A 16,823-nucleotide genomic window follows, 5' to 3' on the forward strand; every position below is an offset into this window, starting at 1 on the left:
CTGTGTCAGTCATTAACAGCACTCCTACCCGCAGAAGAAAAGGAGATCCTGTTAGAGCTTGCTAGCAGAGCACCCTGGCAAGATTAGGATCCTTCTATCTCATAGTTTTGCTTTCAGTACTAAGACAGATCGGACACAAATGTGCCAAATGGTGTTGATTCAAGTCAGAATAATCTCAAGAGCTGTTACATCTATGTGGACCCAGTGCCACACTTTAATTTGGCTGGGCATACTTATGTGAAATGTGCTTTTAGTAATATTTTATTACCAAGGCTTTTAAATATTATTCAGACTTGAATTAACATTATTGAATTTTCTCAAACACAAAGTAAGTTTTATAAGATTAATACTCTACAGTTCTAAGGACTTTATTAACAAATATTGCTAGGTTGAAGATGCTATTAATACATTAAGCATTAAAAATGAACAATTTGGCGCTCAGTAAGACAAACCAAAATTTTAATCAAAAGTTTCTTCATGTGCATACATGACTGATTCCCTATAGAAGGTAAGAAGTATGCATAAGAAATGGAATATGGTAAACTATTAATTACTCATATGTACCAATAGTAACGAAAGTTTATTACATGCTAGTCGCTGTATATGCATAAGTGAATACACTACAGTCAGTATTTATAGGTCAGAAATGAGTTTATGTCTTACCTTTAAGTGCGACAAACAGTTCTGTAGGAAAATATGCCAGTTACTTAAAAAAAACTGTTTCTGACTGACACATAAAAGGCAGGTAATTAGTGGATAAAGAGCCTATAGAAGACAGATAAAAGAGAGAGTTAACACTTTACATGACAAAGCACTGGACTTGTAAATTATATTTCCTTTATTCTCATAAACCAGGAAACCAACAGACTCCTTTATGCAGTTTACCCATTTATCGTAAGAAACATGATCTCCTAGAGTCATGTAACAAAGAATAATAAAGGGCAAATTCTCTATAAGGACTGTTCTCTGACCTATCACAGACTCCCTGAGTTAGAGCGTGCTATTATTTTCCCTAGAGCCATTCCTCCTTCAGTCGGTACAGTGGTTGTGAGCATGGGCCCTGGGATCAGAGGACAGACTGGCATTGAAGTGTCAGCTTTCCATTTGCCAGGTGTCTGAAACCAGGGAGGATACATCACTAGCTCTAAGCCTCACTTTCCTAAAATGTAAAGTGGAAAGTAATAATCATACACATCCTGCGAGGTTGTGAGGCTTAAGGAAGACAAAGGAGGCAAAACACTCAGTTCAGTGCCTGGAACGCATGTTCACTCTCTCTACCATAAGTGGCCAAGTATTTGTCCAAGTCTCCAAACTTTCCCCAAGTTGCATGAAAATTCAGAGGAATCCCTCAAAGTTACATGAAATGGGTGGTTATGCGTGTGTGTGTGGGGGAAACTTAAAAGCAAAAGATGCTATTTTATTATCATGTAAAATAAAGGAATTTGTAGTTTAATACAAGAGTACATTCAACCTTTCCCTTATTATAACACATACTTTAAAGCACCTGTCAAGCCAGGTGAAAACCTAGAATGAAGTCTGACTAACCTATCAAATCCAGAGCTAGCAAAAATCATGAACAGAAATTTTTTAAAAGAGGAGAAAATATATAATATTTGCCTTATTTTACACTTTTGATACATGACAATTTCACTTTTTACAATTCTCTTAAATCTCCACTGACTTTATAAAACAATTACTAAGATCCCCCCCTAATTAAATATGTAAATATTTGAAATGGTTCTTAATACCAATGAATGCTTCTTTCTGGAGCTCAGTTCAAAAGTAGTCTGATAAAGCATCTCCACAAAATTTTTCAAACAGGGAACATTCACTTCATTTTTAACAGCCTAGGTAAAAAGATAGAAAATGGCAAAAAGTAAGAAAATGGTTACAAACATGGGTTCAAACTACAAGAACTTTCTGTAAGGTTTGGAATTGGTTAATACCTCACTGAGGAGCTCATGCAAGTACAGTACCATAACGTGCCAACTGACCAAATGTTAAGTAAATAAGATAAACTTGGTCCCTGCCCTGAGAGCGCAAGCAGAGAATGCAGGCCAGTGAACAGGTGGTCTACCAGATGCTGTAAGAGGAGACTGAAACTCTCTGTGGTCTTGAAGCAGCCAGAGGGGGCCCCTAGGGAAAAATTACACAAGATACACCTAAGCTGAATCCAACATCTCTTACCTGAAATATTGCAACAGCTTCCCATGTAACCACTCTGGCCTTCTCTCCCGCTCTCCTGCCCCCAGCAGTGGGATCCAGCCGCACTAGCTGGCTTCCTGCTGTTCCTCAAACACATCATGCGTGCTCTGGCTTCAGGACATCTGCCCTTGTTCCTTCTGCCTAAGCTCTTTCCCCCCAGTACAGCATGTCTCACTCCCTCATTCCTTTAGCTTCTGTTCAACTGCCACCTTTCAACTCCCTTACCATCTTGGCGATTCTCTACCCTGTTTTCCATTTCTCCATAGTATTTTCCACCATCTGCATACGACATATTTTACATGAGTTTATTGTGTTTTCCTCAGAACTAAACTCTATAGGAGCAATGAGTCTTTCCTACCTTGGTCACTGTATCCCTGTGCATACATGAGGCCCCCACAGGCAGAAAGCACTCAATACACATAACAAATGAGTGAGGAGAGTCCAGCCAGGTGAAGGGGCGCGGGGGGGTGGGGTAGGGGGAAAGGTATTTAGTGAGGCAAGAATGTTCCAGGCAGAAGTGGCTCTATGTGCAGAGGCAGTTGTTACGGGGACTGTGGTCATATTGGGGGTAGCAGCTAATCTAACATGACTGGTGTCCTAAAAGTGGGAAAATTTGGACACAGACACACACATCAGGAGAACAGCATGTGAACATGAAAGCAGAGATTGGGGTGAGGCTTCTAGAAGCCAGGGAATGCCGCAGATTGTCAGTAAACACCAGAAGCTTGGCAAGGGGCACGGAACAGAGTCCCTGTGAGACAATAGCTTTTTGTTGGTTAAGCCACCTAGTGTGTGTACTTTGTTAGGGCTGCCCTAGCAAACTAACACACCACAGAAGGAAACATGGCATAAAAGAAGAATTAGGCAACTCAGTAATAATGGGGCTTTGTCAAGCATCTTGCTTTGTACAACTGGCTCCGTTTGATGGATTACGTTAAAAACTGTAACCTAACCCAAGTTAAACAGCTGGCAAATAAACCCCACACATTTCCAAACAAGGAGGAAGCACAAATGACAAATGGCGTGGATAAGTAGCAGTGGAAGCCATTTCTAAGGAGAGAAATCAGAGTACTTGTACTAATGATAACAGCCTCGAGCTGCCATGGTTTTATTAACTGGTCTGTTTTCTTTTTGATAAAATGAATCTAATTCACACGGCCAAAAACTGAGGTGGGGATGGGAAGCTATCTGACTTCAACTACTTTGCAAAGCTATAAATTATGTTTGTATGCATTTAAAAAATCTTCACAATAGGCTTATTTCAAAATGATAAAGGTGCCCATTTAAGAGGATATCACAATTCTGAACATGTATGTGCTAAATAACAGAGCTTAAACATATACAAAGCAAAAACTGACAGAGCGCAAAGAGAAACTGACAAATCTTCACTTAGTTACAGTCAGAGACTTCAGTGTTCCTCACTCAATAAGTGCTAGAAGTAGTAGGCAGGACAGCAGCAAATAATACTATCAACCATCTTGGATCTAATTAATATTTATAGAACGCTCCCATCCAACGACAGCAGTAGGTACAGTCTTTGCAAGTGCACATGAACATTCATTAAGATAGCTGATACCCTGGCCCCAAAACAAATGTCAGTGCATTTAATGGGATTCGAGCCATACAAAGTATGTTCTCTAACCACACATTAAAAATGAATAACTTAAAGATCTCTGGAAAAATCCCCAAATGTTCAGAAACAAAATAATATGCCTCTAAATCACCTATGGATTTCACAAAGAGCATTAAAAAGTATTTTGACCTTTATGAAAATGAAAACACAAGGCATCAAAATTTATGATCTGCCACTTTAGAACTACTTCGAGGGAAATATATAGCATTAAGTGCTTATATTAGAAAAAAAGGGAAAGATATGCAGGATCTCAGCTTCTACCCTAAGAAACAAACAAACAAACAAACAAAAAGTGCAAATTAAAACCAAAGTAGAAGAAAGGAAATAATAAAAATCCAAGCAGTAATCAATGAAATAGAAACTGAAAAATAGAGATCAATAAAGCCAAAAACTAGTTCTTTGGGAAGATCAAAAAAATTAATAAAGTACTAGCGAGAGAGACCAGGAAAAAAAGAAAGTCAAAACTTAGCAATATTTGGAATGAAAGTGGTCACTACAGATACAATAGTATAAAGTGTATAGTATATAGTATAAAACTGACCAACCTGATACCAATAAATTTGATAATTCCCTTAGAAATGAATCAACACCTCAGAAAGATCTGAAAGCTCACTCAAGAAAAAGTAGTTTGAGAAAACCTGTCTTTTGAAGAAAGTCATTTGGTAGTTAAAAAGGTTCCCACAAGGAAAGTTCCAGATTAAGTGGATGTATTAATATATTCCATCCATCTCCAAAGAAAGACTGAAAGCCAATTCTGCACAAACTCATTCTACATAAATTATCTTGATACTAAAAAAACAAAACCACAGACCAAGAGCCCCAGGAACACAGATAGGTGCAAAAATTCTCAATAAAAAACCTTATCAAATAAAACCTAACAATATAAAAAAGTCTTATCATGATCAAGAGTTTCACCCCAAGAATGTAATGTTGATTCAACAATTAATATAGTTCAATATATTATCAAACATAAAAGAAAAATCATCTGATTATTTCAACAGACAAGGATGGGGGATATTTAACAAGATCCAACATTTATTCCTTCCTGAAAAATAACCAACTCTTCATAAACTAGAAATGAAAATAAATTTCCTCAATATGATAAAAGGCATCTATGAAAAACCTATAAGTCACATCATACCTATTGGTAAGACTGGCGACTTTAGCCCTAAAATGTGAAAAGAGGTAAGGATGTCTGCTCTCATTTTTTAAAAATTATTGTACTGAAAAATGCTAGCCAGTGCAATAAGGCAAAAATGAAATAAAATGTAAGCACTGAAAAGTATTTTGAACACCTGGAAAATGAAATCTTAAAACAATGGCATTTACGATAGCACAAAAATAAGAAATGCCTAGGATAAATTTAACAAAATATACTCAAGATCTATACACTGAAAATTACAAAACATTGTTGAGAGAAAATAAAGACCTAAGTCAAAGAAGAAAGTTGCTATGCTCATGAATCACAAGAATTAATATTAAGATGTCTGTCCTACCATTTATTAATATAAAGAAATCCCAATTCAAATCCCAGCATTTTTTTTAATTGACTAAGTGACTCTAAATTTTAAAAAAAATTTAATTGCATTTATTGGGGTGACATTTGTTTGCAAAATTATACAGGTTTCAAGTGTATAACTCAATAAAACATTATCTGCACACTACTTCGTGCAGCCATTGCCCCAAGCAAAGTCTCCTTCCATCCCCATGTCTCCCCCTCCTTTGCCCACCTCCACCTACTTCCACCCCTTTTCCTTTGTCTATGACCACACTGTTGTCTGTGTCCACGTGCTATGGATATATGTTTTTTGGCTAATCCCTTCGCCTTCTTTCATCCAGTCTCCCTCCTTCCCTCCCCTCTGACCTCTGTCAGTCTGTTCCACGTATCCATGCCTCAGTTTCTATTTTGTCAGCTTATTTTGTTCATTAGATTCCACATCTACAATGAACCTAAAATAGCCAAAATAACTTTGAAAAAGCTTAAAGTTGGAAGATGTACACTGCCTGCCTCTAACTACAGGAATTAAGAAGGTATACTATTATTATAAGAACACACACATAGATCATTGGAACAGAACAGAGTCAGAAACACACTGAAGCATATAGAGTCAATTCATTTTTTAGACAAAGCACTTGACAAGAATTGTCTTGTCAACAAATGGACAAATTCTGTTGGAACAAAAACAAAACAAAAAATTAAACAAAATAAAATTCAATCCCCTTACCATATAAAAATTAACTCAAAATGGATCACTAACCTAAAAGTAAATCTTAAATTTAATACAGGAGAAACCTTAGTGACTTTGTGTTAGTCAAAGACTTGTTAGGTATAATACAAAAGTTTAATTTATAAAAGAACACACTGATAAATCAGATCTCATCAAAATAAAAAAACTTCTTTTTCAAAGACATAGTTAAGAGAATGAAAGCACAAATCACGAACTAGAAGAAAATATTCACAGAGCATACATCTGATAAAATACTTATATCCACATTTTAAAAATATATGTCTCAAAGCTCAATCTGAAAACAATCCAATACAAAAATGCGAAAAAAGATTTCAACAGACATTTTGTCAAAGAAAATACATGAATGACAAATGAAGATATGAAAAGATGCTCAAAAGCATTAGTCATTAGGGAGATGCAAATTAAAAACCAGAATGAGATACCACGATACACCTATTGTAATGGCGAAAATGAAAAAGACTGGCCAGAGTAAGTGTTGCTGAAGATGTGGAGGAACTGGAACTCTCACACACTGCTCATGGGAATGCAAAATGGTACAACCATTTGTAACACAGTTTGGCAATTTCTTGAAGAGTTAAACCTATAACTATCACTTGGTCCAGCAATTCCACTCCCAGGTTTTTACCCAAAGGATAGAAACGCAAATGTTCATACAAAGACTTGTATATGAGTGTTCACAGCAGCTTTACTTGTAGCAGCTAAAAACTGGCAACAACCCAAAGGTCCAAAAACAGGTAAACACATAACCAAACGGTGGTATAGACATACCATGAAATACTGCTCAACTACTGATATATTCTACAACATACTTGGACTGCAAAATAATTATGCAGACTGAAAGAAGTCAGAAAAAGAGTTTGTACTGTGAGATTCCATTAATATAAAATTCAAGGAAATCCAAAACTAATGTACTGAAACTGAAAGAACATCACTGGTTGCTTGAGAACAAGTGGGGTGAGCAAGAGTGGGGATTAAAAGGAACACCAGGAAACTTCAAAGAGAGTGATAGATATGTACATCATCTTGAGTGTGGGGACAGTTTTTCAGGTACATATATATCCTAGTACATATATCCACACACACATATATATACACAGATATACATATGTGTGTATATATGTATATATGTCAAATTGTACACTTTAAATGTGTGTGGTTTATTGTATGTCAATTTCACCTTCATAAATCTTTTAAAAATAAAATAATATATATGTGTATATATAAAACTCAATTATACAACAATATGCAGTTCATTGAAAATGAGTGGAATATTACATACCACACTGAAAAATTGAGTGGGGCAGGGATGGAGACCAGAAAACAAAAAAAATTCATAGTATGCTATAAATTCCATTACTATTGATATTTCATTACCAGTAACTGCAAAATTAGTTTTGAATAACACTCTACATTTACACCAACAACAGTTCCTATCAATGTGCTTCCCTAGAAGTTACTGCGATCATTATTTTCTAAACAGTTCAGAGTATAAATTTTGATAGGTATGATGAATGTCACAGCAATCTGTAGAGCAGAACTTATAAAATCAAGACAGACTGGTAAATTCCAGGATGTATGTCACAGTACTTTAAATTCTTCAGAGGCTACTGAAATGGCTGTGATTCTGTACGGAGCACGGGCCGTGATGAAATGCAGTGTGCTACTCGGAGCGCCTTGAGGCCACGCTCCTGCTAGGTTGCACATGCTCTGCACTCCTAACAGTCTCTGGATCTCGAGGGCTGGTTCTTTTAATGAAAAGACTGATGGATGCTCTTCTGCTCTGTCTAATAATCCTTTTCCCTAGGCCCATGGTATATTCCAAATTTCCACCTCATTGTCTATTAGGTTACCAGAAAGTAAGAATATTTCATGTAGCAACTTCTTTAGCAAAAAGGTACTTTTAAGATATAAAAATAAAAAATATACTTACAGCAGCTACAGGGATAAGAATCTCCACAAATAAACCGGCAAGTGCATGTTTTATATCTTTATCTTTTACTTCTAAGAAATACTGAGCACATTCCTGGGGGATGGGGGGAACACATTAGGTTAACAAAAGAGAAAGATTAAATGATTTTTAATATCACGATAATTTTGTAAACACTCTGCAATTATATCAAAAAGCTATGGTCACAACATACTTAAATTAAAAAAGAAAATTAATGTATACTTGTGACAATTCAACAATTGGAATAAGAAATTGATAACGATGTCATCAATATATCTCCATTGTTTCTTTTCAAAAGTCATGAAGAGCAAGAAAAGTCATTGTTAGGCTAAATCTCTGCAACTGATGAAGTAAATCACCTGCATAAACTGAAATGATGCTTCAAAATCTTCTACCGGATACATCTTCACTCGGAAAAATTTCATTCCCATTATTAAGCTGATGACACTCTGTACCACATGCGGGCTTTGTTCCTTCAGTCGCAGTTCTTTTAATTCCGTCATAAACTTCTTCCTCACAGCCTGAAACCTTTAATACGCACAGATACATAATTTCATTTGTTAAAAACACTAATTTCCTACATCATCTCCTTTCTCTGCCCTCATCAAAATTGCCAGAAAAGCATAGATAGGAAGACAAAAATTTTTGTTATTCTAAATTTCCTGTTCATTTATTTTAATATCAGAGTTTCTTAAAGAGGAATAATTAGATTTTTTAATTCCTATATCATCATTGATACAGCACCATTACCATTTAATAATTAATAACCATAATAAAAATAAGGTCAAATAACCCACCCATAAAACTTCCCCGTAAATATCAGAGAGCCAATTTTTATAAAGTCCTTTTTATAAAGTCGGCCCACTTGAGTTGCATGGAGAGTGGACTGGAGATTACAAATTTATTCAAAGAGGTAAACCAATTGATTGTGACTATTAACTATCGCTTAAAGCTCTTATTTCACTACACTGCAGAAAAACTGAACAAGAGTGGGAGGACACAGAGCTCACAATCTGCATGAGCTAGAGAATCAAAACGTGTTCAAAATGTGAGCACCGTCCTGGTGTCACATGACCACAATTGTTAAGGCTACCACATTTTCTTTGCTTACACTGGAAAAGATATCTAGCAGCTTATTAATCAATAATACTTCATTTTCCTCCTTCATAAATTAGAAAACAATCAAAGATTTTACTATTAATGTTACTTGGGGGAAACCAGTTCCTGAAAAATGAAGTATACTTTTCCAATGGTCACTGACTACAGTGAGGAAAAAAAAATACACACACACACACACACACACACACACACACATTAATGAAATATGGACACATGATATAAAGTACAGCATTTATTTCTATTTGATGCTTGGAAAATACAATATCATTTTCCATTCAAATATTCTTTTGTGTTTTATAAAAAATATATAGAAAGTGAATAAATACCTTAATATGCAATAAGATGAGAATCCAAGGGTTGGGTTTTTTTTTAAATTAAATTTCTCAGAATAATTGTTAATCACTACAATAAAAGGAAATGCATAGGCAAGATTGTAATACACCTCCCAGCCCTTCCCTTTCTCACTCTACTGGTCTCCTCCCCCCCCCCCAAAAGCATCCCTATGGCTTTCACTAGCATTTCTCAGATACTTCTAAAACACTTCTTTTTGTATTTCTAGTAGTTTTTGCATTCTCTGTTGTTCAGGACATAAAGGTTTATATCTCTCCCCCCGGCCACCTCAACTGTCAGTACGCCCAGCCTAACCTACTGTGGCTCCATGCTCCCTTTCTTTCACACTCATCACCTCACCACTGCTCTACGTGACCAATGAGGGTCAGCATCATTTCACTGGCCATTTGGATTTATAATCTTTACCATCCTGGAATTAACTTAGCGGTCATGCAAGTTCTTCTGGATTCAACTTGCTAATGTATTACTTAGAATTTCTAACCTGTATTCCTGACAGACATTCATTTAGATAAAAATTTAAAAATCATGAACTACCATGCCATAAAATAAATACACCATTGCTTGTGTCCATGTTTTTGTGCCTATAATTCCTGAGACACGGATTCATTACTGATTAAATATAAGTGACATATTAAGATATTATTATCTATGTCCAAATCACATAAAACACTCAGACTATGTTCTAAGTTCTATAGCACTGGTTATGCAAGGGTGCCTGATGTGTTTACATAGGATAAAAAATATGCTAAATAAAATACATTACTTAATATTAAAATCTAAACTATTAAATATTAACAATACTTGCCTTCTTAGAATTTAGAAAAGGTGTTATATAATGATTTCAGAACCAAAGACTCTTTAAATGACATCCACAAAAATCTGAATTGATACTTTTTACTTAGAGCAAACACAAATACTAAAGACAAACAGCTTTTTAGTGTTTACTATAATGATGGTTCAAGACAGCTCAATGAGTGTAACTCCTGACGAATAACACTTTTCATAAAATAATCTGGTATCTTTTACCTTTCCTTTTAGGTATCGCTTTTATCTATTCAAAACTCTGTTTAGTATTAAAACAAATAAGGTGATTAGGATAAAGGGATTGCATTGATTTCTTGGAAATAAAAGCACTCAACTGGAAAGTATTAAAAGTAATTATTAGCTCTGTAAAGACTTTTAAAAGAAAGATAAAAAAAATGCTTCTTACAGAATTGTTAAAAGTAGAAAATAACGTAATGTCCTGACTATTCCTGGCAATTTGTGACTTCCTCAATTCAGATATTTATGGGAAAAAAACCTAAAATGAAAACACGTTGTGAAATTAAAGTATGGGCGCTGCTTTTTTTTTTTAATTAAATCTTTATTGTTCAGATTATTACATTGTTCCTCCCCCCCCTCATAGCTCCCCTGCACCTGGTTCCCACCCCACCCTCTGCCCTTACCCCCGCCACCCACTGTTCTCATCCATAGGTGTACAAAATTTGTCCAGTCTCTTTCCATACCCCCCCACACCCCTTCCACCACGCCCTGAGAATAATCAGTCCACTCCCTTTCTATGCCCCTGATTCTATTATATTCACCACTTTATTCTGTTCATCAGAAAGCTCTTTGTGTCAAATACTGCACCCTGGGGCCAATTTCTGCAGCCAGGAGAGAATGTGCATGGAATATGATGACTGACAGACCCTGGGGAGTGAGAGTGCTTTCCCATGTCACAGTCAACTTCATATATTCTGTCTTGGCTTCAGATTAATATCTTGCTCTCTCTCTTCTTCTGGCACCCCTATAATTCTGATGTTGGTACGCTTGAAGTTGCCCCAGAGGCTCCTTACACTATCTTCATATTTTTGGATTCTTTTTTCTTTTTGTTTTTCCAGTTGGGTGATTTTCGCTTCTTTGTATTTCAAATTTTTGACTTGATTCTTGTGATCCTCTGGTCTGCTGTTGGAATTCTGCATAGTGTCTTTTATTTCAGTCAGTGTATGCTTAATTTCTAGTTGGTACTTTTTAATAACCTCTAGGGTCTCACTAGATTTTTTGAGGGTCTCACTAAATTTATAGGAGGTTTCTAGAAAATTCTTGAAAAACCTTATAAGTGTGGTTTTGAACTCTATACCCAGTAGTTTGCTTTCCTCCATTTCTGTCATTTGTGACCTGTTTCTTTGTCTCCACATTTTTGCTGCTTCCCTGTGTTGATAAGAGTGGCTTTCTGTGTTAGGTGTCCTATAGGGCCCGGTGGCTCAGCCTCCCCAATTACCTGAGGTGGACACTCTTGGTGCACCCCTTTGTGGGCTTTGTGCACAGTCTTGTTGTAGTTATGCCTTGACTGTTGTAGGTATCACTGGGAGGAATTGACCTCCAGGCCAATTGGCTGTGAGAATCAGCTGTGTCTGCAGTGGGAGAACTTCTGAGCTGGAGACACCCTTCTGGGGCAAGACTTGCTTCAGTGGGGCTTTGGTGCTCATTGAGTCTCACCCGAGTGTGTCTCTTATGGATCTGAGGAGTTGTAATCTGGATGGTCCCACTCTGACCACTGGGTACACTGGCTCTTGGATCTCTAAGGAGGTGCTAATTTAGCCTCTGCCTGAGGTTACCCAGCAGGAGCTATGGAGAGATTCCTCTTTGTTGTTTAGGATTTGAAGGTGCCCAGATGAGGCCCAGCTGTGAAGCAATGCAAGCTGCTGTTGGGTGGGCTGTGATCTCAGGGATCAACAGGGCGGAGCAATCAGCTATGGCTGCTCCCCAGTCCTACCCTAAGAGGCCCCAAATTTCAGCGTCCCAGCAATTGCTGCAAGCACCTCTGAGAGAAAGCTGCCCTCGAGTTCCGCCTGATGCCAGACAGTCCAGTTTCTCCCCGTATGAGTCTGGGTCCCCAGAGACCCACCAGGAACTGGAGTTCAGAGCAGTCGGGAGCTTGAAACTCCCTCCCGATTGAAAAAGACAACAGTGTCCTCAGTTTCCAGCCCTCTCCACTCGAGCCGCATCCTTAGCTGCCAGCCCTCTCCATGTGTGCCTCATCCTCAGCTGCCAGCCCTTTTCACGTGCACCTCGTCCTCAGCTGCCAGCCCTTTCCACATGCGCCGTGTCCTCAGTTGCCAGCCCTTTCGGTGTGCGCGTCCGTACCTGTGCACTTTACTTCTGCACCTCCTCTGAGTCTCAGCGTGCTTTTCTCTTTCCTTCTAGTTGTAGAATTTCCACTCAGCCAGCCTTCCTGTGGTTCTGGATGATGTCTGTTTTGTCTTTTAGTTGCATTTTTGAAGTGGTTGTGTGAGGCAGCAATTTCCAGTGTTTACCTATGCTGCCATCTTGGTTTCTCCCCTATGGGTGCTATTTTAAAATCCTCTGAGGAACAGAGCAGCTTAGTAATAAAAGGTGAAACTCAATTCTATGAAAAATACAGTAGGTTTAAAACTGTCAGTGTCAACTATATTAGTAATGAAGCATTCCAAAACTAAAAGCATATCGAAATCAGTGAAACTTACTTTGATTGGGTAAGAACCCCTATCACCTCTGCATATAAATCTGCAATAATATGCACATTCCCAGTGTTGGTTCCCGAATACCTGAAATAACAAGAGAACAAATGCATTATTTATTACATTTTTTTCTACAAACTCTCTGAATATATCTCAAAATTTCTTATTAGATATTGTAGAATTTTCTCTGAAAATTCATTTATAGGATAATAAAATCCACACAAATTTTTTCCTAGCTCTAGATTTTAATTTGCTGTGACATTTAGCCTTCTAATTCTTATAAATCCGATCAGTTTTAGAATTATTTTTACAAAAATCATTTCTATATGTATGTTGTGTGGATTAAAGAAAATAATTGCTTTGATGCTAAAAACAAATGCTCGATGAGCGTTCAAAGTATATTTAAGCAGTATAAGCCCACAGAGAAAAGCAACAGTCCCGAGTTAGTATTTCACTTACCCTTCCTTATGCTTAAAGTGCTTGAAAGCCAAGTTTAGAACTTCATGAACTAAGGGATCAGGCACAGGATGAACAGGAATCTAGAACAAAAAAGATCAAGTGAGTAAGAGCTAAACAGGCTCGAAGTCTTTTATGAGTGGTCTTATTTCAACAAATTAAACCAAAGTCAATTTTAATTTTCATGATATGATCTATTACTAATCTGTCAATCTTCCTTTTTCCTAACAAAGTATTTTTTCTTTAATTTAGTTGAATATCTAATTTCACAAACTCTAAACTTAGGATTATTAGCTTCAAAATCACAAATCACTTGCCGGGGTCCAGCCCCAGCAGGTCCAGGGGTCCCCAAAGGTGTGGACGGAGTCGGCGAAGAAGGAATGACACGGAGACAGCGTTCAGTTGATCAGCAGCCTAGGCAGGATCTCTAGCCAAGTTCTAGTCAGGATCTCCAGAGAAGTTCTGGTTAGGATCTCCAGCCAGGTTCTGTGGCCATGTTCTCTTCCAAGTTCTGTAGCCAGGTTCGGTAGCCAGGTTCTGTCCAGGATCTTTTGACATGTTCTCTCCAGTCTGTCTTCTAAAGTCTGTCTTCTAAGTTCTGTGTTCTAAGTTCTGTCTCCTAAGTTCTGTGTTCTGTTGTCTTGTTGCATCTGTATTTATACCAGTTGATTCTAATCCTGTCAATCTCTATTCCAAAGGTTAGGGCGTTTCTTATCTCCATTCCAGGGAGTAAAGATTATGTAGCTTAAGCATGATTGTTCGTAGTTAAAGTGATTAATTACCCGCCTGGCAGTTAAGAGGTTTTATTCCCTCCCTAACTTCAGGGGAAAATCCCTACCTGGGGAAACAACCTTTCGCGGAGAGGTGACCTTGGACCAGCTCCCGGCAATCACTGAACAATGGACTACAGAGGGGGAAAGCTATTGTTGTTGTTACTTCAATTGTTATTGTCAGAAAGTTACACACACATTTTCCGTGTGTAACTCTGCAACAGCTATAGATCAGCAACCTTTGACGGAGCCAGCACCGCACTTCAGATAGCCGATTTCCTATCATAACAGTAACCAAGAAGGACAACTTTTCCAACAATTTTAACCTACTAGTATTTATGGCTTTATTAGTATTAGAAATTTGTCATTTAAATGTCTGTTTTGTTTAGTTCTTTAAAAACTACAAGTTAGTTCCTAATCTGTAAAACAAATATTTAAAATCTCTGCCCTTTCCCCCAAATATAATCACTATTAAAAACTTGGTATATAGCCTTGTACACTTTTTCTACACACACACTACACACACACTTTATTTTTACTTAACAGAACAATGCATCTTTCCATGTCAGTACTTAGAGTTCTTCCTTGTTATTTTTTGATAGCCATAAAATATTCAGTATATGTAATTTATTTAATGAGCTCTCTATTAATGAACATTTCAGCCCAGAATGTCTAGTCAATATGTATGTTTTACAATAAACATCTTGTGCAGTCAACATTATAGATTTGTATAGTCCCATGAAAAAGAGTCCAAAAAGAGGAACTGCTGGGTCAAAGATTATACAAGTCACCACTGACACACTCTAGTTCTATTCATGTGTGGGTCTGTTTCTGAGCTCTCTGTCACTTTAATGTGTCTGTCCTAAAATCAGGCTGTCTTATTATTAGGCTGTCTTACTTATTTAATAAGTTTGGATGTATTGTACTACAAGCCTCACCCTCCATCTTTTTCAGAGATGTTTTGACTATTCCTGGCCTATTGTACTTCCACATTCAATTTACAGTCATCTTTTCAAGTTCCATAATAACTATAAGATTACTGGAATTGCAATGAACCTTTCGATCAATTTGGGGATAACTGTATTCTTATGCATTTACATGGAATATCTTTCCATCTCTTTAAAGACTTTCAGCAAAGTTTTACAACTTCCTGTTTTGTCCTCTGTTATACTTGGTCCTAAGAGAACAATCATATGAAGAGATGCTTGATTTCATTAGTAATAAGGAGGGGGGGGAAATGCACAAGGTATCATTTTACACCAATTCGATGGGAAAAAAAATTGAGTCTGACAAAGCCAAATAGTAGAGATAATGTAAATCAATGAGGTTTCATGTACATTGCCGGTGGAAGTTTAAATCAATTACGCAGCGTGCAACCTACTGAAGAGGATCAATGTTTGCCACTACGAAATACGGCAGGTTGGCATAAGGATTATTTTGAGCTGAAGGGAACTCAAAAAATTACAACTCAAAAAATTGTATCATGCTGAGCAGATACAGGAAAAGCTCTCTATTCTCCCTCTTTCTGGCTAAAAGCAGTTTCCCTTCCCCTTTCCAATACCAAGGAGAGTAAAAAGCCATGACCACTGGAAACAGAAAGTTGGCACTGAGATGGGTCTGCACAAACAAACCTTACTAACTAGCCCTTATCTACCACTGGTTTCCCCCATATATTTACCTTCCCACAATTTACCACCCCAACAGCCAAACCCTTTTCCTTTGTCCTGTCACTTCTCCACAATGTATTTTGCTCTTTGATAAAGTAATTTTTCATGTCTAACCCTTCTTTGGCTCTTGACTTCTTTTCTAGGAGGGCCTTTTCTCTTGTTAATCTGCCACTTATCAGCTGAATTTGCAGGGTCCGGGGTATTAAACCTAAGAGGATGGTGCTTCACCACGCTAGCAATTACACGGTTAAGAAAACAATGATGAGAGCCTCTGGCTGGAGAGGCCTTGCCAACACCTTGATTTCAGTCTCTGCCCCCCAGAATCATGAGAGAATAAATTTCTGTTTTCTTAGCCACCAAACTTGTGATAACTTAATTCTACAACCTCAGGGAACCAGTACATGACCTCATAGAGTACTACAAATGAGAATAATAGTACTGCCAACATTGTAGGTTTGCTATGAAGATTAAATGAATAGAATGAGTTAATATTCATAAAGCACCTGGCAGGGTGTTTGTTACCTAGTAGGCACTACTGCAGGCTTAGTGAATTTTTACAAAAAAGAACTGAGGTTAATGGTTGATGATGACATTACTTTTCTGGTTCATGATTGGTGGGCTGGACACCATAATATTGGAGCCTCCTGTTAGATTACAGAATTGAAAACATAATCATGACGCCGTGAAAAGGTTGAGAAGAGTGAACTCGTACAAAGATTCTTTTGAGCCAAAATGTTCAATAAAAAGAACCCTTCAATTCTCTAAAAAAAAAAAAAAAAAGTAAGTTCTGACCCCAGAACTTACTCCAGAATGGACAGTGCTAATCAACAGTGACGTATAACTACACACTTCAATGACGTATAACTTACACACTTCATGGATGAATCTTAGTCACATAATGTTGAGTGGGGAAAAAAGTCCCAGAGGACAATAAAAATGACACAAT

At 37.3% G+C, this 16,823-nt stretch overlaps 1 protein-coding gene across 7 annotated transcripts in view; it reads right to left on the reverse strand.

Moving 5' to 3' along the window:
* Positions 1–16,823, reverse strand: part of FRYL (FRY like transcription coactivator) — a 174,177-nt gene that overhangs the window by 100,248 nt on the left and 57,106 nt on the right. For all 7 annotated transcript variants that reach the window (XM_015560996.1, XM_015560992.1, XM_015560990.1 and 4 more), the window contains exons 6-11: positions 13,444–13,523; positions 12,991–13,071; positions 8,395–8,563; positions 8,018–8,110; positions 1,749–1,847; positions 664–765 (exon numbers count right to left, since the gene is read on the reverse strand). In XM_015560996.1, coding sequence (XP_015416482.1) covers positions 664–765; positions 1,749–1,847; positions 8,018–8,110; positions 8,395–8,563; positions 12,991–13,071; positions 13,444–13,523 — 624 coding nt within the window. The remainder of the gene's footprint in view (positions 1–663; positions 766–1,748; positions 1,848–8,017; positions 8,111–8,394; positions 8,564–12,990; positions 13,072–13,443; positions 13,524–16,823) is intronic.

Source organism: Myotis davidii, unplaced genomic scaffold, assembly GCF_000327345.1.
Source record: "Myotis davidii unplaced genomic scaffold, ASM32734v1 scaffold455, whole genome shotgun sequence".
Classification (NCBI taxonomy): Eukaryota; Metazoa; Chordata; class Mammalia; order Chiroptera; family Vespertilionidae; genus Myotis; species Myotis davidii.